At 39.3% G+C, this 24,617-nt stretch overlaps 2 protein-coding genes across 5 annotated transcripts in view; both read right to left on the bottom strand.

The window, feature by feature from the left end:
* Window positions 1-20,077, bottom strand: part of LOC311117105 (uncharacterized protein) — a 55,062-nt gene extending 34,985 nt beyond the window's left edge. Inside the window, exons 1-8 of one of the 4 annotated variants that reach the window (XM_084192091.1) lie at window positions 19,878-20,077; window positions 10,694-10,762; window positions 10,040-10,423; window positions 9,820-9,888; window positions 9,224-9,607; window positions 9,004-9,072; window positions 8,795-8,869; window positions 8,480-8,557 (exon numbers count right to left, since the gene is read on the bottom strand). In XM_084192091.1, coding sequence (XP_084048217.1) covers window positions 8,480-8,557; window positions 8,795-8,869; window positions 9,004-9,072; window positions 9,224-9,607; window positions 9,820-9,888; window positions 10,040-10,415 — 1,051 coding nt within the window. In that variant the 5' untranslated portion in view covers window positions 10,416-10,423; window positions 10,694-10,762; window positions 19,878-20,077. The remainder of the gene's footprint in view (window positions 1-8,479; window positions 8,558-8,794; window positions 8,870-9,003; window positions 9,073-9,223; window positions 9,608-9,819; window positions 9,889-10,039; window positions 10,424-10,693; window positions 10,763-19,877) is intronic. The other 3 variants (XM_084192092.1, XM_084192095.1, XM_084192094.1) reach the window with 3 other exon arrangements.
* Window positions 7,121-8,472, bottom strand: LOC311117095 (GTPase IMAP family member 5-like; the record flags this gene model as incomplete). Its single annotated transcript, XM_084192085.1, has 2 exons — window positions 7,121-8,379; window positions 8,418-8,472. 2 exons carry the CDS (start codon window positions 8,470-8,472, stop codon window positions 7,121-7,123), a joined length of 1,314 nt encoding a protein of 437 aa, XP_084048211.1.
* Window positions 20,078-24,617: the final 4,540 nt, after the last annotated feature.

The raw sequence follows: 24,617 nt of genomic DNA, 5'->3' as shown, positions 1-24,617 counted from the left end.
AGAGCCGGTTCTATGATATTTCTGGGTGGGCGGACACAATAATAATTCATATATTTTTCTATTTCTGAACTTGTTTCAGTTGCTAATGGTCTATTGTTGGACGGTAATAGAGTAATTGTATAGCAGCTTTTGTCATTTTTGAATATTTTTTTGTTTAGATTGGATTACCTTTAACTTATTTTTTTGTCTGTATTATCTTTAATCAATACATGGTCAAGGTATTGCCAACCGCCTGTCCAAAAGGCTTGCCACGGTCGGTAGTAGCATAAAAACCAATGTGAAGAACTACAACCTGAGGAGACAAGGTTTATCATCACAGCTCCCACAGACCCTGGTGTATATACAATTAGGCTACATCATATACGCCTACAAACACAATAGTATTTACAATGCATAGCAAAAACACAATAATCACAGGAATGGCTTCCGATCAAACTCTACATTGACACCGAAGGGAGGGAGGGTCTTTAAATTAAATAGCCAGGCGGCCTCTCGTTTTATCAATAAATAGCAGAGGTGCATAAAGATGTACTTACCACAAATTCCTTGTTTTGCTAAGTTCGCCGTATATTACATTGCTGTCCGTTACTCTTTTTTTTGTATGGTCATTAGCACAGTATACATGATGCCAATTTTAGCTCCAAGACGGCAGCAATTTGAAAAATGAAAAAGTAGATTGTGCTGATTTACTGGCACATTGACCCATGTCACGCACTGTAGTTTACAAACTCAGTGGATAGTGCTAAAACAAATATGTCATATGTGAATTCTGCCATCTTTATGCACGTTCGCCATTGTCAAGGTCACCCCCTCTCCTAGGGAGGGTGACGTGTACAATGTCGATATAGCATATATCAAAGAGAGGAAATAGAGTGGTTAGCTTCTAAAAAATGGACAGGAGCTACGGTGCTCAGAGATTCTTACTTTTAGTTTGCACTTTGTTTTGCCCACATAATTTTAAGCACAGGGACAAGTTATTCGATAAATACTGTAACTTCCTTAGAGATAACACCTTTGATTGGGATCTGCTTCTCTGTTTGGGGGTGTTTGAAGGATCTACATCAGGGGTGTCAAACGTCCGGCCCGCGGGCCGGATCAGGCCCGCAAACGGGTTTAATCCGGCCCGCGAGATGATTTTGTAAAGTATAAAAATGAGCTGCAATTTTTCAATAAAATAAACTGCTGTTCCAATTGTGTCCACTGGATGGCGCAATAGCAATTGTGTTAAGCAAGCAAACTGTTTATACCGGGGCAGAGCAAATAGGTCAAGCAAGTGCAGCCAGTCCGGATGAGCTACTTTGTTTTGCCCGCGATATTTATTACGGCTTCTACTTTTAACATGATGTGCTTTGGCACCCTCATTGCCCCAATATGTCTCTGTCAAAAAAGAGAAAAGTGGACGCAGAGTGCAGAGTGTTCCAAGAAAAATTGTCATCCTTCTATTTATTCACGGAATTGAATGGGAAAGCTGTATGTTTGGTGTGTTCACAGCATGTTGCAGTGCTGAAAGAATATAACCTTCGTCGCCACTATGTGAGTCTTCATGCCGACAAATATGACAACTTTCAAGGACAGCGGAGAAGAGAGAAGGTGAATGAACTGTTGGTGGGTCTGAAGAAACAGCAGTCTGTGTTTACTCACAGCCGAGACATCAGTGACGCTGCAGTGAAAGCTAGCTACCTCATTGCTAATGAAATCACAGTGGCTTCAAAACCATTTAGTGAGGGTGAATTTGTAAAAACATGCATGATGAAGGCAGCAGAGATTGTGTGCCCTGAAAAGCACCAGGCTTTTGCAAATATCAGCCTGACAAGAAACACAGTTGCAGACAGGATTTCCGATCTTTCAGTGGATTTGGACAGCCAGTTGAAGCAAAAAGTAAAGTCATTTATTGCGTTTTGGTTGCAATTGATGAAAGCACGGACATTACAGATGTTGCACAACTGGCCATTTTCATCCGCGGAGTTGATGACACATTGACCGTCACCGAGGAGTTTGTGGAGTTGGTGCCGATGACAGATACAACGACAGCAGCTGATATTTTCACTGCACTCGTCGGCGCGCTGGACAAGGTCGGAGTGGACTGGTCCCGCGCTGTCAGCCTGGCTACAGATGGTGCGCCCTCAATTATCGGGAAAAAAGCAGGCGTTGTGACAAAGTTCAGAGAGAAAGTGCAATCTGCAAATGGAGGACGTGATTTTTGGACTTTTCACTGTATTTTGCACCAGGAGGCTTTGTGTTGCAAGTCATTAAAGATGGATAACGTCATGAATAAAACAAAGCTGCACTCAAGGCTCACGCACAAGCACTTGAATCACATCCTGAAGTTGGCTGCCACTCAGGATGTGACGCCTGATATTGATGCGCTGGTGAAAGCTAAAAGATGCCAGGTATCAGGAGTCAAATAAACTATGCAACCCCACTTAAAGTGCTGCATGAGACACCCTGATATAGTTCTGTGATCTGTGATATACTTCTGTGAATCACTGAGGCATTGTGTGTTTGTGTGTTGTTTGTCCTCAGAATTTCAAATAACTTGAGGTGTTTTATGATTAATAGTGATGTTGTGCTTTTGGACACACTGTCCTCAGGCTCCAGCTTTATGTTTATACAGTGCCCTCCACAATTATTGGCACCCCTGTTTAAGATGTGGTCGAGGACTTCCAAAAATTCTCCTTTTTTTTTTAAACAACATAGAACCCAAATGCAAAAAAAGAGAAAAATCCAACCTTTTATTTAAGTACATTACTTTGGTGTAAAAAAAAAAAATCACACATTTAGAAAAAAAAATACTTGAAATCATGTGTCCCACAATTATTGGCACCCCTGATGTTAATACTTTGTACAACCCCCTTTTGCCAACAAGACAGCACTTAATCTCCTCCTATAACATTTCACAAGATTGGAGAACACAGAGAGAGGGATCTTTGACCATTCTTCTTTGCACAATCTTTCTAGATCATCCAGTGTCCTGGGTCCTCTCTTATACACTCTCATCTTTAGCTCACCCCACAGGTTTTCGATTGGGTTGAGGTCTGGGGACTGAGATGGCCATGGGAGGACCTTGAGTTTGTGACTGCTGAACCATTTTTGTGTAGATTTTGCCACATGTTTTGGATCATTATCCTGCTGAAAGACCCAATGACGACCCATCTTCAGCTTTCTGGCAGAGGCCATCAGGTTTTTATTTAAAATGTCCTGGTATTTCAAAGCGTTCATAATGCCATGCACCCTAACAAGGTTCCCAGGGCCTTTGGAAGAGAAACAGGCCCACAGCATCACAGATCCTCCACCATACTTCACGGTGGGCATGAGGTGCTTTTCGGCATACTCATCTTTTGTTTTACGCCAGACCCACTTAGAGTGTTTGTTGCCAAAAAGCTCAATCTTAGTCTCATCTGACCAAAGCACATGATCCCAGTTGAAGTCCCAGTGCCGCTTAGCAAACTCCAGACGTTTACGTTTGTGAGTGTTAGTGAGAAAAGGCTTTTTCCTTGCATGCCTCCCAAACAGCTTGTTGGCATGCAGAGAGCGTCTGATGGTTGTTTTGGAGACTTTGTGACCCCAAGATGCCACTCTTTGATGCAATTATGTGACAGTGAGCTTAGGACTTTTTTTTACTTCTCTTACCATCCTCCTCACTGTGCGTTGTGGCAAGATAAACTTGGGACCTCTTCCAGCCTTGTTTGTCACTGTTCCAGTTGTTTTAAACTTCTTAATGATTCCTCTGACTGTAGATACGGGCAAGTTAAGGCGAGTGGCTATTTTCTTGTAGCCATTGCCTGACTTATGAAGGTCGACACAAATCTGCCTTACTTGAATGGTGTGTTCTCTTGTCTTTGCCATGTTGACAAATGGGTAAGAGAATTAGGCCTCTGTGTCACGTCATATTTATACCCCAGGGAAACAGGAAGTCATGAATTACTAATTAAAAGTTCCTAGATACCCTGACCAACTTTAGCAACTACAGAAAAATATATTTAAAAAAAAATCAATTAACATTTTCAGCGGAATTGTTAGGGGTGCCAATAATTGTGGGACACACGATTTCAAGTTGATTTTTTTCTAAATGTGTGATTATTTTTTTTACCACCAAAGTAATGTACTTAAATAAAAGGTTGGATTTTTCTCTTTTTTTTGCATTTGGGTTCTATGTTGTTTAAAAAAAAAAGGAGCATTTTTGGAAGTCCTCGACCACATCTTAAACAGGGGTGCCAATAATAGTGGAGGGCACTGTATGTTTTTATGTTGATGTGCTATTGTTTTTAATTGATTTTATTTTATTTGTATATTTAACCTATTCTTGACTCTGTGGTTCTTGCACTTGTTTGGGGAACAGGATTTCATTATTTGTATCTACATTTCTGCCTGAGAAATGACACCCTGATATAGTTCTGTGATCTGTGAAACAGTTATGTGAATCACTGAGGCATTGTGTGTTTGTGTGTTCTTTTTCTTTAGAATTTTCAAATAAACTTCAGGTGTTTTATGATTAATAGTAATGTTGTGCTTGTACTATTTTGGACACACTGTCCTCAGGCTCCAGCTTTATGTTTTATGTTGATAGTATTAAAACAAAGAAAACAATCTGAAGTTGTTGTTTATAAGTTATATATACCATGATTTTACCGGTCCGACCCACTTGGGAATAGATTTTCCTCCATGTGGCCCCTGAGCTAAAATGAGTTTGACACCCCTGCTCTAATTACTTACCCATGAATGTGCACTGTTGAAAATATATCTCCACTCAACGTTATTGCTAGCACTTTCCACCAAAATAAAGTGTACCATCTGGTACATTACACATCCTGACAACCTGACCCTCATTTTAAAGTGAGTTATTACAGTTATGAGTTATTACAGTAAGCTACAATACGTGTTAGTGTAATTGCACATGTATTTACACTGTAGTAAGGACCCTTTAAAATGAAGTGTTACCGTATTTAATAATAATAATAATAATAATAATAATAATAATAATAATCTGTGCATTTTGATTCATGAAAATATAGTGACTCTTTGGTCAAATAGTAGGGGAGACTGGGGTTGGTTGTCACACTTTTTAATCTGGCACTTTTTACTCTGGTGTGTACTTTTCACCACCAGTAGATCTTACAAGACTCTTTTCAACATTAATAGAAAGACCAAGGTATTGGGTTGAAATAGGGACCATTTATATCCTCATATCTTATTCCAACATGGTGTTATAAGCCAAACACACTCTGTCCACTTGTGACAACCAGCCACACCGAGGGATTGGTTATCACACAGTATATGGTTGGTTGTCACAATGTTTGTTAGTAACTTCTTCCTTTTGTAACAGGAAATGAAGCAATATAGCATACAGTCTTAGAAATAGCCTTTCTTTGATCAAAATTATTCCTAACAAAACTCAGCATTTGATGCTTCGATAATAATATATGACATTTTGAGAACATTTTTGTGTGTAAATTTGGGTTTGCACACGCATGTGTACATGTGTGGGTGTGTAACAGAAAGAAATACACTGAGTGTACAAAACATTAATGACACCTGCTCTTTCCATGACATCGATTGACCAGGTGAATCCAGGTGAAAGCTATGATCCCTTATTGATGTCACTTGTTAAATCCACTTCAATCAGTGTAGATGAATGGGAGAAGAAGTGTAGATGAATGGGAGAAGACATGTTATAGAAGGATTTTTAAGCCTTGAGACAATTGAGACATGGATTGTGTATGTATGTCATTCAGAGGGTTAATGGACAAGACAAAAAATGTAAGTGCCTTTGAACGAGGTATGGTATTAGGTGCCAGGCGCACCGGTTTGAGTCAAGAACTGCTGCTGGGTTTTTCACACTCAACAGTTTCCTGTGTGTATCAAGAATGGTCCACCACCCAAAAGACATCCAGCCAGCTTGACACAACTGTGGGAACCATTGGAGTCAACATGGGCAAGCATCCTTATGTAATGCTTTCGACACCTTGTAGAGCCCATGCCCCGACGAATTGAGGATGTTCTGAGGGCAAAAGTTGTTCCTAATGTTTGGTATACTCAGTGTATGTGTGTGAGAGAGATGCAACAAACCCAGATAAATCAAATCAAATTGTATTTGTCACATGCGCTGAATACAACAGGTGTAGACCTTACCGTGAAATGCTTACTTACAAGCCCTTAACCAACAATGCAGTTTAAAGAAAAATAAGAGTTAAGAAAAATATTTACTAAATAAACTAAAGTAAAAAATAAAGAGCAACAATAAAGTAACAATAACGAGGCTATATACAGGGGTTACTGGTACAGAGTCAATGTGCGGGGGTACAGGTTAGTCAAGGTAATTGAGAGAACAGTCGATGACTCGGGTGGCTGGAGTCTTTGGCAATTTTTAGGGCCTTCCTCTGACACCGCCTGTTATAGAGGTCCTGGATGGCAGGAAGCTTGGCCCCCTTGAGGTCGGAGGCTGAACAGTTGTCATACTAGGCGGTGATGCAACCAGTAGGATGCTCTCGATGGTGCAGCTAGCACAGATACCTCTGTACAACAGATGTACAGTATACGTGATGCATCGGGAAGATGCAATTTAAACAGTTTGTTATTTGGCTAAATGTCTCACAGATGTATTCAGAATACCTACATTCTAAATTCTACAGTGTTTATATGTTGGCCAGGTATCAACAATCTATACAGAGGTCTGGGCGACGTCTCTCCAATGTGCAAACGCTTTCCACTCTACATTGTGATATGTCAGCCAAAGGTGTTTGTATTTCCTGGGAAGGGAGGTCTTTATAACAACAGCACAAAAGAGCTGGGGATTTAGTGTAAACTGGCAGTGGCAATGTCCCTGAACAATGTGGTTATAATGGACTTGATAGTAACAACCAACCCCTCATTCCATGTGACAACCATCCTAATGCTAATTATGCTAGTTACTATATGGTTTGAACGAGCAACTCACAAATAGGTTTGGCATGTAGCTCTCCGTTCCCTCTTTTCAACAAACATAATTGTTCATGTATACTCCCATAAAATGATTTGAACGAAACCTTACAGTGCTCAGAAAGTGACTTTTCTCCCTGTGTTCTACCTCTCTTCTCCTACCTCTCCATGTATCTGAGCAGCTCTTCAGGCTAGTTACAAGAACTCATTTGCACATCTCCCACAGTCTTTCTATCAGTCCATCTATCTCTCCATCCCTTTCCGCAATCACTCTATCCTTCTCCTTCATCTCTATATCCTTCTCATTCATCTGTCTATTCTTCTCCTCCATCTGTCTGCTGAACTCCCTCTCCATCTTTGTCTGTGAGATCATGATGTTCCTCTGTAACTCAGGTAGGACTATCTTCATCAGGTTTCTCTCTGCTTCAACTCTGACCTCTCCTTCATAGTTCTCCATCATCTCCTCTATCTCCAGTCTGTGTCTCTCCTCCATCTCCCTCCTCTCATTCTCTCTCTTCTCTCTAAATCTCTCCAGCTTTCTCTCCATCTCCTCCCTCCTATCAGACTCTCTCTTCAGCTCTCTCTCCAGCTCTCTTTTCTTCTCCTCATTACCCTCTTCTTTCACCTGTCTCTCCAGTTCAGTGGTTCTTTCACTGAGTGTTCTGATATCTCCTTCATGTTCCTGGATCACTCCCTCTATCTTCCTCAGCGAGTCCTGCAACTCCTTCTGAAGCCTATCTCTCACCTCTCTCTCCTCCCTCTGTTTCCTCTCCTCTTTCTCCCTCTGGATCTTTCCCTCCATCTCTCTGACCTGGTCCTCTGCCTCCTGGTAGGTCTGACTGCTGTAGAATCTCTCTCTGTTTCCTGCCACCATCTCCTCTACCTGCTCCAGCAGCTCTGGGACCTGAGTGCCATGGGCCCTGTCCTTAATGTTGAGGACGTGGTACCTGCTCCCACATTTCTCTACAAGCTGCTGGAGGTCCTGACTCCCTGCTTGGAGAAACTCCTCAATGCTCTGCTCTTTCAGGCCATCAGCATGGGTGAATAGAATCACAGTGTGTTCCCAACAACCCTCCCCAAACATATCCTCTATTCTCTCCAGCACCCCTCTCTCCTCCCCCCTGGAGGGCTCCACTGGTATGACCAGGAGGAAGGTGTGGGGTCCCGGGGCAGACAGACGGACACAGAGCCCCACATCCTGTCTCATCTCTTCCAGAGAGAGTCCAGGACAGAACCAGTCTGGAGTGTCCACCAGCACCAACCGTCTCCCAGACACTTCCCCCTCTCTCCTCTTACTCCTCTGGGTCACTGCAGAAGGGCTGGCCTGGGCCCCAAACTCCTCTCTGCCCAGGATGGTGTTTCCTGCTGCACTCCTCCCAGCCCCAGTCCTCCCCAGCAGCACCAGTCTCAGCTCAGACACACTGGGAAAGACTGGGGAGTCTGGACTGCTGCTCTCTCTTCCCACTACAACACAACACAACACACAGCACTGCTCAACACACCGACTCTCTGGAGGATGTACAACACAGTGTAAAATATATTGTAAGCTACATCCATAATTCACTGTCTGGAGGAATTAACTCCATGCTGTTTCTCCTCCTCAGTGGAAGTGTGTGGTCTGTACCTGAGGTCTCTCCTCCCACTGAAACACAACATAGAGAACTGGTCCACATACTGACTCATCAGAGACACATTTAAAAACATAGTATACACAAACTACAAATACATTACACATTATGTGAAATATAGATTATTGGAGAACATAGTGTATATCAAGATTGATGACAGTTTGAGACAACATTGACAACTCACTAAGTGAAGGATGATCCACTATAGACTAGAAACAGTAGGAGAAAGCAGGACAATATTGATAACTCACTGCGTGGAGGATAATCCATGCTGTGTCTCCTCCTGACTGGGAGTATGGAACCTGTATCTGAGGTGTCTCCATGTTCTAAAACAACAAATAACATCCATTTATAATGGGAACATTTACCTCAGTAACACATGAAGGCACATAGACCTACTTAAGGGTAGTTCTGGGTTTCTCGTGAAATGTTAATGTTAAGTATCACATATCTCACTCACCAGTCATCTGGGCTGAGTTCTCTCTTCTCAGTCTCTCTACCTCAGTCTTCACATCACATATCTGTTGAGCTGAAATAACAAAGGAAGACTAACATCTGAATTCTGTGTTAAAGACTTTAGACAGAAATATGATGCAGAGGGAAAGTGATGTAAAACAATATTCCTGAGAATTGAGGAAAGTACAGTAGGCTAAATGTATTAATGGTAGTAATAATCTTACCCAGTTTAGCATTTTCATTGTTGACATCCTCCACTTGTTTGTCTCGTTCCTTTAACTGCTTCTCTCTCTCCTCTAGTAGTTTATATTTCTCTTCTAGTTCCTGTCTCCTCTCTTTTAGTTCACTTTCTTTTTCTTCTAGTAGTTTGTCCTTCTCTCCCAGTCTATAGTTTCTGTCCTCTAGTTGATGGTCTTTTTCCTTTATTTTCTTGTCTTTGTCTCCTAGTTCAACCTTCTTCTCCTTTATTTCATTATCTTTTCCCTCCAGTAGTCTCTCTTTCTCTCTCACTTCCTGGGTCATATCATCCAGTTGTTTGTCTTTCTCCTCTAGTTGTTTCATCATCTCATCTCTTAATATCTCTTTTAATTCTTTTTCCATCTTCAACTCTGAGAGAAAGCAACTAACATATTTAATTGGTTGTTTGATTAAGCAATTAATTCATTAATCTGAGGTGTCTCCATGTTCTAAAACAACAAATATCATCCATTTATAATGGGAACATTTACCTCAGTAACACATGAAGGCACATAGACCTACTTAAGGGTAGTTCTGGGTTTCTCGTGAAATGTTAATGTTAAGTATCACATATCTCACTCACCAGTCATCTGGGCGGAGGTCTCTCTTCTCAGTCTCTCTACCTCAGTCTTCACATCACATATCTGTTGAGCTGAAATAACAAAGGAAGACTAACATCTGAATTCTGTGTTAAAGACTTTAGACAGAAATATGACGCAGAGGGAAAGTGATGTAAAACAATATTCCTGAGAATTGAGGAAAGTACAGTAGGCTAAATGTATTAATGGTAGTAATAATCTTACCCAGTTTAGCATTTTCATTGTTGACATCCTCCACTTGTTTGTCTCTTTCCTTTAACTGCTTCTCGCTCTCCTCTAGTAGTTTATATTTCTCTTCTAGTTCCTGTCTCCTCTCTTTTAGTTCACTTTCTTTCTCTTCCAGTAGTTTGTCCTTCTCTTCCAGTCTGTGGTTTCTGTCCTCTAGTTGATGGTCTTTTTCCTTTATTTTCTTGTCTTTGTCTCCTAGTTCAATCTTCTTCTCCTTTATTTCATTATCTTTTCCCTCCAGTAGTCTCTCTTTCTCTCTCACTTCCTGGGTCATATCATCCAGTTGTGTGTCTTTCTCCTCTAGTTGTTTCATCATCTCATCTCTTAATTTCTCTTTTAATTCTTTTTCCATCTTCAACTCTGAGAGAAAGCAATTAACATATTTAATTGGTTGTTTGATTAAGCAATTAATTCATTAATTCAATAGTATGTCTATAAAGACACATTATAATTTGATGGAGGTGGTACAATAATTGTTTTCTACAGTCAACAGTTATCTGAGCTGAACCAACAATCAACTGATCTATTGACTATTTGATACATTACCAAATGAATTAGTCTGAAAAAAGGAATAACATCACTAATGTTCCCTGAACCAATCCTCTCTCCTCCAGACTCTCTCATACTTACCAAGCTCAACAGCTGATGCCTCCCTCTTCAACTTGTCCTCCTGGGTCTCATGTTGTAAATAGTCTGAACCTGACAATATGGTGTAAAAAAGAGAGGTGAGATCTGTCTGGTAGACTACATCACTATGTACAGAACAAACAGGAACAATCAGATGTTTCCTGTCTCTCAAGCCTCCCTAATGTAGGGACTGTGGGTGCCAATAAGATCTGGTTAACTTAATTAATAATCTTTATTTAGTTATTGGCCTATACCTGATCAACATATTATTTTCATGGTTTGTGATAACCAGCACTGGGCTCTATGGCAGAAACACTATATTGTGTCAGGATCAGGGTTCTATGGAATATAAACTCAGCAAAAAAAGAAACGTCCTCTCACTGTCAATTGCGTTTATTTTCAGCAAACTTAACATGCGTAAATATTTGTATGAACATAACAAGATTCAACAACTGAGACATAACCTGAACAAGTTCCACAGACATGTGACTAACAGAAATGGAATAATGTGTCCCTGAACAAAGGAGGGGTCAAAATCAAAAGTAACAGTCAGTATCTGGTGTGGCCACCAGCTGCATTAAGTACTGCAGTGCATCTCCTCTTCATGGACTGCACCAGATTTTCCAGTTCTTGCTGTGAGATGTTACCCCACTCTTCCACCAAGGCATCTGCAAGTTCCCGGACATTTCTGGGGGGAATGGCCCTAGCCCTCACCCTCCGATCCAACAGGTACCAGATGTGCTAAATGGGATTGAGATCCGGGCTCTTCGCTGACCATGGCAGAACACTGACATTCCTGTCTTGCAGGAAATCACGCACAGAACGAGTAGTATGGCTGGTGGTATTGTCATGCTGGAGGGTCATGACAGGATGAGCCTGCAGGAAGGGTACCACATGAGGGAGGAGGATGTCTTCCCTGTAACGCACAGCGTTGAGATTGCCTGCAATGACAACAAGCTCAGTCCGATGATGCTGTGACACACCGCCCCCAGACCATGACGGACCCTCCACCTCCAAATCGATCCCGCTCCAGAGTACAGGCCTCGGAGTAACGCTCATTCCTTCGACGATAAACGCGAATCCAACCATCACCCCTGGTGAGACAAAACCGTGACTCGTCAGTGAACAGCACTTTTTGCCAGTCCTGTCTGGGCCAGTGACGGTGGGTTTGTGCCCATAGGCGACGACGTTGTTACCAATGATGTCTGGTGAGGTCCTGCCTTACAACAGGCCTACAATTCCTCAGTCCAGCCTCTCTCAGCCTGTTGCTGACAGTCTGAGCACTGATGGAGGGATTGTGCGTTCCTGGTGTAACTCGGGCAGTTGTTGTTGCCAACCTGTACCTGTCCCGCAGGTGTGATGTTCGGATGTACCGATCCTGTGCAGGTGTTGTTACACGTGGTCTGCCACTGCGACGACGATCAGCTGTCCGTCCTGTCTCACTGTAGCGCTGTCTTAGGTGTCTCACAGTACAGACATTGCAATTTATTGCCTTGGCAACATCTGCAGTCCTAATGCCTCCTTGCAGCATGCCTAAGGCACGTTCACGCAATGAGCAGGGACCCTGGGCATCTTTGTTTTGGTGTTTTTCAGAGTCAGTAGAAAGGCCTCTTTAGTGTCCTAAGTTTTCATAACTGTGACCTTAATTGCCTACCGTCTGTAAGCTGTTAGTGTCTTAACGACCGTTCCACAGGTGCATGTTCATTAATTGTTTATGGTTAATTGAACAAGCATGGGAAACAGTGTTTAAACTCTTTACAATGAAAATCTGTGAAGTTATTTGGATTTTTACGAATTATCTTTAAAAGACAGGGTCCTGAAAAAGGGCCGTTTCTTTTTTTGCTGAGTTTACATTCAGTATAATTTCAAGAACATCTATACATCATAATCCAACCTACCTTGAGAACATTTGGGGAGAGTAATGATAAATCTAAAGAAGCTGATTTAATTTGTAGCCTTGAAGAAGACACACTGCTGTTCACAAGGCCTGTACTTATTCAGAGTATCAGATTAACACTCTGGTCTTTTCTTTGTCTTGTGTTATAGGTTGTCAATAAACAAAAAAGACATAAGTAATTACTCACGTCTTCCTGATAATCCATTATCCAAGATGGAGAGTCATGAATAATGATCATGTAAAACAGAATGCATTAGTTATTATTGTTCATTGAATTTCTGTCTCATTACCTAATTTAATGAAATATCATACATCATATTGGAATGACTGTTCATCACATTCATTACTAATGTACATCTAGGGAAAGGGATGTAATCAGTGCTACTATGTGAGCAGCCTTAGAATGTCTGAATGCTTCATACTAGGACATTAAGCTGAATTCAAGCTGTTCCATTTTAATATTGGTGTGTGAATTGTTGAGCCCTATGGCAGATATATTGTGGGAGGGCTATGTGAATTGTTGAGCTCTATGGCAGATATATTGTGGGAGGGCTATGTGAAATGTTGAACTATATGGCATATATATTGTTGGAGGGCTATGGTATTGCTCCTGATCATCCACTATCCAAGATGGAGAGTAATGAATAATGATAATGTATAACAAAATGTATGAGTTATTACATTTACAGTGGGGAAAGAAAGTATTTAGTCAGCCACCAATTGTGCAAGTTCTCCCACTTAATAAGATGAGAGAGGCCTGTAATTTTCATCATAGGTACACGTCAACTATGACAGACAAAATGAGAATTCTTTTCCCAGAAAATCACATTGTAGGATTTTTTATGAATTTATTTGCAAATTATGGTGGAAAATAAGTATTTGGTCAATAACAAAAGTTTCTCAATACTGTTATATACCCTTTGTTGGCAATGACACAGGTCACACGTTTTCTGTAAGTCTTCACAAGGTTTTCACACACTGTTGCTGGTATTTTGGCCCATTCCTCCATGCAGATCTCCTCTAGAGCAGTGATGTTTTGGGGCTCTGGCTGGGCAACACTGACTTTCAACTCCCTCCAAAGATTTTCTATGGGGTTGAGATCTGGAGACTGGCTAGGCCACTCCAGGACCTTGAAATGCTTCTTACGAAGCCACTCCTTCGTTGCCCGGGCGGTGTGTTTGGGATCATTGTCATGCTGAAAGACCCAGCCACGTTTCATCTTCAATGCCCTTGCTGATGGAAGGAGGTTTTCACTCAAAATCTCACGATACATGGCCCCATTCATTCTTTCCTTTACACGGATCAGTCGTCCTGGTCCCTTTGCAGAAAAACAGCCCCAAAGCATGATGCTTCCACCCCCATGCTTCACAGTAGGTATGGTGTTCTTTGGATGCAACTCAGCATTCTTTGTCCTCCAAACACGACGAGTTGAGTTTTTACCAAAAAGTTATATTTTGGTTTCATCTGACCATATGACATTCTCCCAATCCTCTTCTGGATCATCCAAATGCACTCTAGCAAACTTCAGACGGGCCTGGACATGTACTGGCTTAAGCAGGGGGACATGTCTGCACTGCAGGATTTGAGTCCCTGGCGGCGTAGTGTGTTACTGATGGTAGGCTTTGTTACTTTGGTCCCAGCTCTCTGCAGGTCATTCACTAGGTCCCCCCGTGTGGTTCTGGGATTTTTGCTCACCGTTCTTGTGATCATTTTGACCCAACTTGGTGAGATCTTGCGTGGAGCCCCAGATCGAGGGAGATTATCAGTGGTCTTGTATGTCTTCCATTTCCTAATAACTGCTCCCACAGTTGATTTCTTCAAACCAAGCTGCTTACCTATTGCAGATGCAGTCTTCCCAGCCTGGTGCAGGTCTACAATTTTGTTTCTGGTGTCCTTTGACAGCTCTTTGGTCTTGGCCATAGTGGAGTTTGTAGTGTGACTGTTTGAGGTTGTGGACAGGTGTCTTTTATACTGATAACAAGTTCAAACAGGTGCCATTAATACAGGTAACGAGTGGAGGACAGAGGAGCCTCTTAAAGAAGAAGTTACAGGTCTGTGAGAGCCAAAAATCTTGCTTGTTTGTAGGTGACCAAATACTTATTTTCCACCATAATTTGCAAATTAATTAATTAAAAATCCTACAATGTGATTTTCTGGGAAAAAAAAGGTCAATTTGTCTGTCATAGTTGACGTGTACCTATGATGAAAATTACAGGCCTCTCTCATCTTTTTAAGTGGGAGAACTTGCACAATTGGTGGCTGACTAACTACTTTTTTCCCCCACTGTACATTCAATCTCATTTCTGTCACATTACATTATTCAATCAAATACCACACATCATACTGCAATGACTGTTCAACACATTCATTACTAATGTACATCTAGGGAAAGGGATGTAATCAGTGCTACTATGTCAGCAGTCTTAGAATGTCTGAATGCTTCATACTAGGACATCAAGTTGAATTCAAGCTGATTCCATTTTAATTTTGAGTGTGAATTGCTGAGCTCTATGGCAGATATATTGTGGGAGGACTATGGTATGTAAATTCAGGATAAATTGAAGAATATCTATACATCATAATCCAACCTACCTTGAGAACATTTGGGGAGAGTAATGATAAATCTAAAGAAACTGATTTAATTTGTAGCCTTGAAGAAGACACACTGCTGTTCACAAGGCCTGTACTTATTCATAGTATCAGATTAACACTCTGGTCTTTTCTTTGTATTGTGTTATAGGTTGTCAATAAACAAAAAAGACATAAGTAATTACTCACGTTCTTCAGATCATCCATTATCCAAGATGGAGAGTCATGAATAATGATCATGTAAAACAGAATGCATTAGTTATTATTGTTCATTGAATTTCTGTCTCATTACATAATTTAATGAAATACCATACATCATATTGGAATGACTGTTCATAACATTAATTACTAACGTACATCTAAGGAAAGGGATGTAAGCAGTGCTACTATGTGAGCAGTCTGAGAATGACTGAATGCTTCATACTATGACATCAAGCTGAATTCAAGCTGTTCCATTTTAATTTTGGTGTGTGAATTGTTGAGCTCTATGGCAGATATATTGTGGGAGGGCTATGGTATGTAAATTCAGGATAATTTGATGAACCTCTACACATCATAATCCAACCTACCTTGAGAACATTTGGAGAGAGTATTGATAAATGTAAAGAAACTGAATTAATTTGGAGCCTTGAAGACACACTGCTGTTCACAAGGCCTGTACTTCTTTATAGGATCAGATTAACACTCTGGTCTGTTCTTTGTCTTGTCTTATTGGTTGTCATTAAACAAAAAAGACAGATAAGTAATTACTCACCCGCAACTGATCAACCATTGTTCAAGATGGAGATTCATGAATAATGATCATGTAAAACAGAATGCATGAGTTAATATTGTTCATTGAATTTCTGTCTCATTACATAACTTCATGAAATATCATACATCATATTGGAATGACTGTTCATCACATTCATTACTAATGTACATCTAGGGAAAGGGATGTAATCAGTGCTACTATGTGAGCAGTCTGAGAATTACTGAATGCTTCATACTGTGACATCAAGCTGAATTCAAGCTGTTCCATTTTATTTTTGATGTGCGAATTGTTGAGCTCTATGGCAGATATATTGTGGGAGGGCTATGGTATGTAAATTCAGGATAATTTGAAGAACATCTATACGTCATAATCCAACCTACCTTGAGAACATTTGGAGAGAGTATTGATAAATGTAAAGAAACTGAATTAATTTGGAGCCTTGAAGACACACTGCTGTTCACAAGGCCTGTACTTCTTTATAGGATCAGATTAACACTCTGGTATGTTCTTTGTCTTGTCTTATTGGTTGTCAATGAACAAAAAAGACAGATAAGTAATTACTCACCCGCAACTGATCAACCATTGTTCAAGATGGAGATTCATGAATAATGATCATGTAAAACAGAATGCATGAGTTAATATTGTTCATTGAATTTCTGTCTCATTACATAACTTCATGAAATATCATACATCATATTGGAATGACTGTTCATCACATTCATTACTAATGTACATCTAGGGAAAGGGATGTATTCAGTGCTAATATGTCAGCAGTCTTAGAACGTCTGAATGCTTCATACTAGGACATCAAGCTGAATTCAAGCTGATTCCATTTTCATTTTGAGTGTGAATTGCTGAGCTCTATGGCAGATATATAGTGGGAGGACTATGGTATGTAAATTCAGGATAAATTGAAGAATATCTATACATCATGATCCAACCTACCTTGAGAACATTTGGGGAGAGTAATGATAAATCTAAAAAACCTGATTTAATTTGTAGCCTTGAAGAAGACACACTGCTGTTCACAAGGCCTGTACTTATTCATAGTATCAGATTAACACTCTGGTCTTTTCTTTGTCTTGTGTTATAGGTTGTCAATAAACAAAAAAGACATAAGTAATTACTCACGTTCTTCAGATCATCCATTATCCAAGATGGAGAGTCATGAATAATGATCATGTAAAACAGAATGCATTAGTTATTATTGTTCATTGAATCTGTCTCATTACATAATTTAATGAAATACCATACATCATATTGGAATGACTGTTCATCACATTCATTACTACCGTACATTTAGGGAAAGGGATGTAAGCAGTGCTAATATGTCAGCAGTCTTAGAACGTCTGAATGCTTCATACTAGGACATCAAGCTGAATTCAAGCTGATTCCATTTTAATTTTGAGTGTGAATTGCTGAGCTCTATGGCAGATATATAGTGGGAGGACTATGGTATGTAAATTCAGGATAAATTTAAGAATATCTATACATCATAATCCAACCTACCTTGAGAACATTTGGGGAGAGTAATGATAAATCTAAAGAAACTGATTTAATTTGGAGCCTTGAAGAAGACACACTGCTGTTCACAAGGCCTGTACTTATTCATAGTATCAGATTAACACTCCGGTCTTTTCTTTGTCTTGTGTTATTGGTTGTCAATAAACAAAAAAGACATAAGTAATTACTCACGTCTTTCTGATAATCCATTATCCAAGATGGAGAGTCATGAATAATGATAATGTAAAACAGAATGCATTAGTTATTATTGTTCATTGAATTTCTGTCTCATTACATAATTTAACGAAATATGATACATCATATTGGAATGACTGTTCATCACATTCATTACTAATGTACATCTAGGGAAAGGGATGTAATCAGTGCTACTATGTGAGCAGTCTGAGAATGACTGAATGCTTCATACTGTGACATCAAGCTGAATTCAAGCTGTTCCATTTTAATTTTGGTGTGTGAATTGTTGAGCTCTATGGCAGAAATATTGTGGGAGGACTATGGTATGTAAATTCAGGGTAATTTGATGAACATCTATACATCATAATCCAACCTACCTTGAGAACATTTGGAGAGAGTATTGATAAATGTAAAGAAAATGAATTAATTTGGAGCCTTGAAGACACACTGATGTTCACAAGGCCTGTACTTATTCATAGTATCAGATTAACACTCTGGTCTTTTCTTTGTCTTGTCTTATAGGTTGTCAATAAACAAAAAAGACATAAGTAATTACTCACGTTCTTCAGATCATCCATTATCCAAGATGGAGAGTCATGAATAATGATCATGTAAAACAGAATGCATTAGTTATTATTGTTCATTGAATCTGTCTCATTACATAATTTAATGAAATACCATACATCATATTGGAATGACTGTTCATCACATTCATTACTACCGTACATCTAGGGAAAGGGATGTAAGCAGTGCTAATATGTCAGCAGTCTTAGAACGTCTGAATGCTTCATACTAGGACATCAAGCAGAATTCAAGCTGATTCCATTTTAATTTTGAGTGTGAATTGCTGAGCTCTATGGCAGATATATAGTGGGAGGGCTATGGTATGTAAATTCAGGATAAATTGAAGAATATCTATACATCATAATCCAACCTACCTTGAGAACATTTGGGGAGAGTAATGATAAATCTAAAGAAACTGATTTAATTTGGAGCCTTGAAGACACACTGCTGTTCACAAGGCCTGTACTTATTCATAGTATCAGATTAACACTCTGGTCTTTTCTTTGTCTTGTGTTATTGGTTGTCAATAAACAAGCAAGACATAAGTAATTACTCACGTCTTTCTGATAATCCATTATCCAAGATGGAGAGTCATGAATAATGATAATGTAAAACAGAATGCATTAGTTATTATTGTTCATTGAATTTCTGTCTCATTACATAATTTAACGAAATATGATACATCATATTGGAATGACTGTTCATCACATTCATTACTAATGTACATCTAGGGAAAGGGATGTAATCAGTGCTACTATGTGAGCAGTCTGAGAATGACTGAATGCTTCATACTGTGACATCAAGCTGAATTCAAGCTGTTCCATTTTAATTTTGGTGTGTGAATTGTTGAGCCCTATGGCAGATATATTGTGGGAGGGCTATGGTATGTAAATTCAGGGTAATTTGATGAACATCTATACATCATAATCCAACCTACCTTGAGAACATTTGGAGAGAGTATTGATAAATGTAAAGAAAATGAATTAATTTGGAGCCTTGAAGACACACTGCTGTTCACAAGGCCTGTACTTCTTTATAGGATCAGATTAACACTCTGGTCTGTTCTTTGTCTTGTCTTAATTGTTGTCAATAAACAAAAAAGACAGATAAGTAATTACTCACCCGCAACTGATCAACCATTGTTCAAGATGGAGATTCATGAATAATGATCACGTAAAACAGAATGCATGAGTTAATATTGTTCATTGATTTTCTGTCTCATTACATAACTTCATGAAATATCATACATCATATTGGAATGACTGTTCATCAAATTCATTACTAATGTACATCTAGGGAAAGGGATGTAATCAGTGCTAATATGTCAGCAGTCTTAGAACGTCTATATGCTTCATACTAGGACATCAAGCTGAATTCAAGCTGATTCCATTTTCATTTTGAGTGTGAATTGCTGAGCTCTATGGCAGATATATTGTGGGAGGACTATGGTATGTAAATTCAGGATAAATTGAAGAATATCTATACATCATAATCCAACCTACCTTGAGAACATTTGAGGAGAGTAATGATATATGTAAAGAAACTGAATTAATTTGGAGCCTTGAAGACACACTGCTGTTCACAAGGCCTGTACTCCTTTATAGGATCAGATTAACACTCTGGTCTTTTCTTTGTCTTGTGTTATAGGTTGTCAATAAACAAAAAAGACATAAGTAATTACTCACGGTCTTCAGATCATCCATTATCCAAGATGGAGAGTCATGAATAATGATCATGTAAAACAGAATGCATTAGTTATTATTGTTCATTGAATTTCTGTCTCATTACATAATTTAATGAAATACCATACATCATATTGGAATGACTGTTCATCACATTAATTACTAACGTACATCTAGGGAAAGGGATGTAATCAGTGCTACTATGTGAGCAGCCTTAGAATGTCTGAATGCTTCATACTTTGACATCAAGCTGAATTCAAGCTGTTCCATTTTAATTTTGGTGTGTGAATTGTTGAGCCCTATGGCAGATATATTGTGGGAGGGCTATGTGAAATGTTGAGCTCTATGGCAGATATATTGTGGGAGGGCTATGTGAAATGTTGAGCTCTATGGCAGATATATTGTGGGAGGGCTATGTGAAATGTTGAACTATATGGCAGATATATTGTTGGAGGGCTATGGTATTGCTCCTGATCATCCATTATCCAAGTTGGAGAGTAATGAATAATGATAATGTATAACAAAATGTATGAGTTATTACAGTTACAGTGGGGAAAGAAAGTATTTAGTCAGCCACCAACTGCGCAAGTTCTCCCACTTAATAAGATGAGAGAGGCCTGTAATTTTCATCATAGGTACACGTCAACTATGACAGACAAAATGAGCATTTATTTCCCAGAAAATCACATTGTAGGATTTTTAATGAATTTATTTGCAAATTATGGTGGAAAATAAGTATTTGGTCAATAACAAAAGTTTCTCAATACTGATATATACCCTTTGTTGGCAATGACACAGGTCACACGTTTTCTGTAAGTCTTCACAAGGTTTTCACACACTGTTGCTGGTATTTTGGCCCATTCCTCCATGCAGATCTCCTCTAGAGCAGTGATGTTTTGGGGCTCTGGCTGGGCAACACTGACTTTCAACTCCCTCCAAAGATTTTCTATGGGGTTGAGATCTGGAGACTGGCTAGGCCACTCCAGGACCTTGAAATGCTTCTTACGAAGCCACTCCTTCGTTGCCCGGGCGGTGTGTTTGGGATCATTGTCATGCTGAAAGACCCAGCCACGTTTCATCTTCAATGCCCTTGCTGATGGAAGGAGGTTTTCACTCAAAATCTCACGATACATGGCCCCATTCATTCTTTCCTTTACACGGATCAGTCGTCCTGGTCCCTTTGCAGAAAAACAGCCCCAAAGCATGATGTTTCCACCCCCATGCTTCACAGTAGGTATGGTGTTCTTTGGATGCAACTCAGCATTCTTTGTCCTCCAAACACGACGAGTTGAGTTTTTACCAAAAAGTTATATTTTGGTTTCATCTGACCATATGACATTCTCCCAATCCTCTTCTGGATCATCCAAATGCACTCTAGCAAACTTCAGACGGGCCTGGACATGTACTGGCTTAAGCAGGGGGACATGTCTGCACTGCAGGATTTGAGTCCCTGGCGGCGTAGTGTGTTACTGATGGTAGGCTTTGTTACTTTGGTCCCAGCTCTCTGCAGGTCATTCACTAGGTCCCCCCGTGTGGTTCTGGGATTTTTGCTCACCGTTCTTGTGATCATTTTGACCCAACTTGGTGAGATCTTGCGTGGAGCCCCAGATCGAGGGAGATTATCAGTGGTCTTGTATGTCTTCCATTTCCTAATAACTGCTCCCACAGTTGATTTCTTCAAACCAAGCTGCTTACCTATTGCAGATTCAGTCTTCCCAGCCTGGTGCAGGTCTACAATTTTGTTTCTGGTGTCCTTTGACAGCTCTTTGGTCTTGGCCATAGTGGAGTTTGGAGTGTGACTGTTTGAGGTTGAGGACAGGTGTCTTTTATACTGATAACAAGTTCAAACAGGTGCCATTAATACAGGTAACGAGTGGAGGACAGAGGAGCCTCTTAAAGAAGAAGTTACAGGTCTGTGAGAGCAAAAAATCTTGCTTGTTTGTAGGTGACCAAATACTTATTTTCCACCATAATTTGCAAATAAATTCATTAAAAATCCTACAATGTGAATTTCTGGAAAAAAAATGCTCAATTTGTCTGTCATAGTTGACGTGTACCTATGATGAAAATTACAGGCCTCTCTCATCTTTTTAAGTGGGAGAACTTGCACAATTGGTGGCTGACTAACTACTTTTTTCCCCCACTGTACATTCAATCTCATTTCTGTCACATTACATTATTCAATCAAATACCACACATCATACTGCAATGACTGTTCAACACATTCATTACTAATGTACATCTAGGGAAAGGGATGTAATCAGTGCTACTATGTCAGCAGTCTTAGAATGTCTGAATGCTTCATACTAGGACATCAAGTTGAATTCAAGCTGATTCCATTTTAATTTTGAGTGTGAATTGCTGAGCTCTATGGCAGATATATTGTGGGAGGACTATGGTATGTAAATTCAGGATAAATTGAAGAATATCTATACATCATAATCCAACCTACCTTGAGAACATTTGGGGAGAGTAATGATAAATCTAAAGAAACTGATTTAATTTGTAGCCTTGAAGAAGACACACTGCTGTTCACAAGGCCTGTACTTATTCATAGTATCAGATTAACACTCTGGTATTTTCTTTGTCTTGTGTTATAGGTTGTCAATAAACAAAAAAGACATAAGTAATTACTCACGTTCTTCAGATCATCCATTATCCAAGATGGAGAGTCATGAATAATGATCATGTAAAACAAAATGCATTAGTTATTATTGTTCATTGAATCTGTCTCATTACATAATTTAATGAAATACCATACATCATATTGGAATGACTGTTCATCACATTCATTGCTAATGTACATCTAGGGAAAGGGATGTAAGCAGTGCTAATATGTCAGCAGTCTTAGAACGTCTGAATGCTTCATACTAGGACATCAAGCTGAATTCAAGCTGATTCCATTTTAATTTTGAGTGTGAATTGCTGAGCTCTATGGCAGATATATAGTGGGAGGACTATGGTATGTAAATTCAGGATAAATTGAAGAATATCTATACATCATAATCCAACCTACCTTGAGAACATTTGGAGAGAGTATTGATAAATGTAAAGAAACTGAATTAATTTGGAACTTGAAGACACACTGCTGTTCACAAGGCCTGTACTTCTTTATAGGATCAGATTAACACTCTGGTCTGTTCTTTGTCTTGTCATATTGGTTGTCAATAAACAAAAAATACAAATAAGTAATTACTCACCCGTAGCTGATCAACCATTGTTCAAGATGGAGATTCATGAATAATGATCATGTAAAACAGAATGCATGAGTTAATATTGTTCATTGAATTTCTGTCTCATTACATAACTTCATGAAATATCATACATCATATTGGAATGACTGTTCATCACATTCATTACTAATGTACATCTAGGGAAAGGGATGTAATCAGTGCTACTATGTCAGCAGCCTTAGAACGTCTGAATGCTTCATACTGTGACATCAAGCTGAATTCAAGCTGTTCCATTTTACTTTTGGTGTGCGAATTGTTGAGCTCTATGGCAGATATATTGTGGGAGGGCTACGGTATGTAAATTCAGGATAATTTGATGAACATCTATACATCATAATCCAACCTACCTTGAGAACATTTGGGGAGAGTAATGATAAATCTAAAGAAACTGATTTAATTTGTAGCCTTGAAGACACACTGCTGTTCACAAGGCCTGTACTTATTCATAGTATCAGATTAACACTCTGGTCTGTTCTTTGTCTTGTCTTATTGGTTGTCAATAAACAAAAAAGACAAATAAGTAATTACTCACCCAAAGCTGATCAACCATTGTTCAAGATGGAGAGTCATAAATAATGATCATGTAAAACAGAATGCATGAGTTAATATTGTTCATTGAATTTCTGTCTCATTACATAACTTCATGAAATATCATACATCATATTGGAATGACTGTTCATCACATTCATTACTAATGTACATCTAGGGAAAGGGATGTAATCAGTGCTACTATGTCAGCAGCCTTAGAATGTCTGAATGCTTCATAATAGGACATCAAGCTGAAATCAAGCTGTTCCATTTTAATTTTGGTGTGTGAATTGTTGAGCCCTATGGCAGATATATTGTGGGAGGGCTATGGTATGTAAATTCAGGATAATTTGATGAACATCTATACATCATAATCCAACCTACCTTGAGAACATTTGGAGAGAGTATTGATAAATGTAAAGAAACTGAATTAATTTGGAGCCTTGAAGACACACTGCTGTTCACAAGGCCTGTACTTCTTTATAGGATCAGATTAACACTCTGGTCTGTTCTTTGTCTTGTCTTATTGGTTGTCAATAAACAAAAAAGACAAATAAGTAATTACTCACCCGTAGCTGATCAACCATTGTTCAAGATGGAGATTCATGAATAATGATCATGTAAAACAGAATGCATGAGTTAATATTGTTAATTGAATTTCTGTCTCATTACATAACTTCATGAAATATCATACATCATATTGGAATGACTGTTCATCACATTCATTACTAATGTACATCTAGGGAAAGGGATGTAATCAGTGCTACTATGTCAGCAGCCTTAGAACGTCTGAATACTTCATACTGTGACATCAAGCTTAATTCAAGCTGTTCCATTTTACTTTTGGTGTGCGAATTGTTGAGCTCTATGGCAGATATATTGTGGGAGGGCTATGGTATGTAAATTCAGGATAATTTGAAGAACATCTATACATCATAATCCAACCTACCTTGAGAAAATTTGGAGAGAGTATTGATAAATG

The sequence above is a fragment of the Coregonus lavaretus genome, assembly GCF_964263955.1.
Source record: "Coregonus lavaretus genome assembly, contig: HAP1_SCAFFOLD_401, whole genome shotgun sequence".
Taxonomy (NCBI): Eukaryota; Metazoa; Chordata; class Actinopteri; order Salmoniformes; family Salmonidae; genus Coregonus; species Coregonus lavaretus.
The sequence above is the reverse complement of the archived record's forward strand: the minus strand, read 5'-3'. Positions and strand labels throughout refer to the sequence as shown.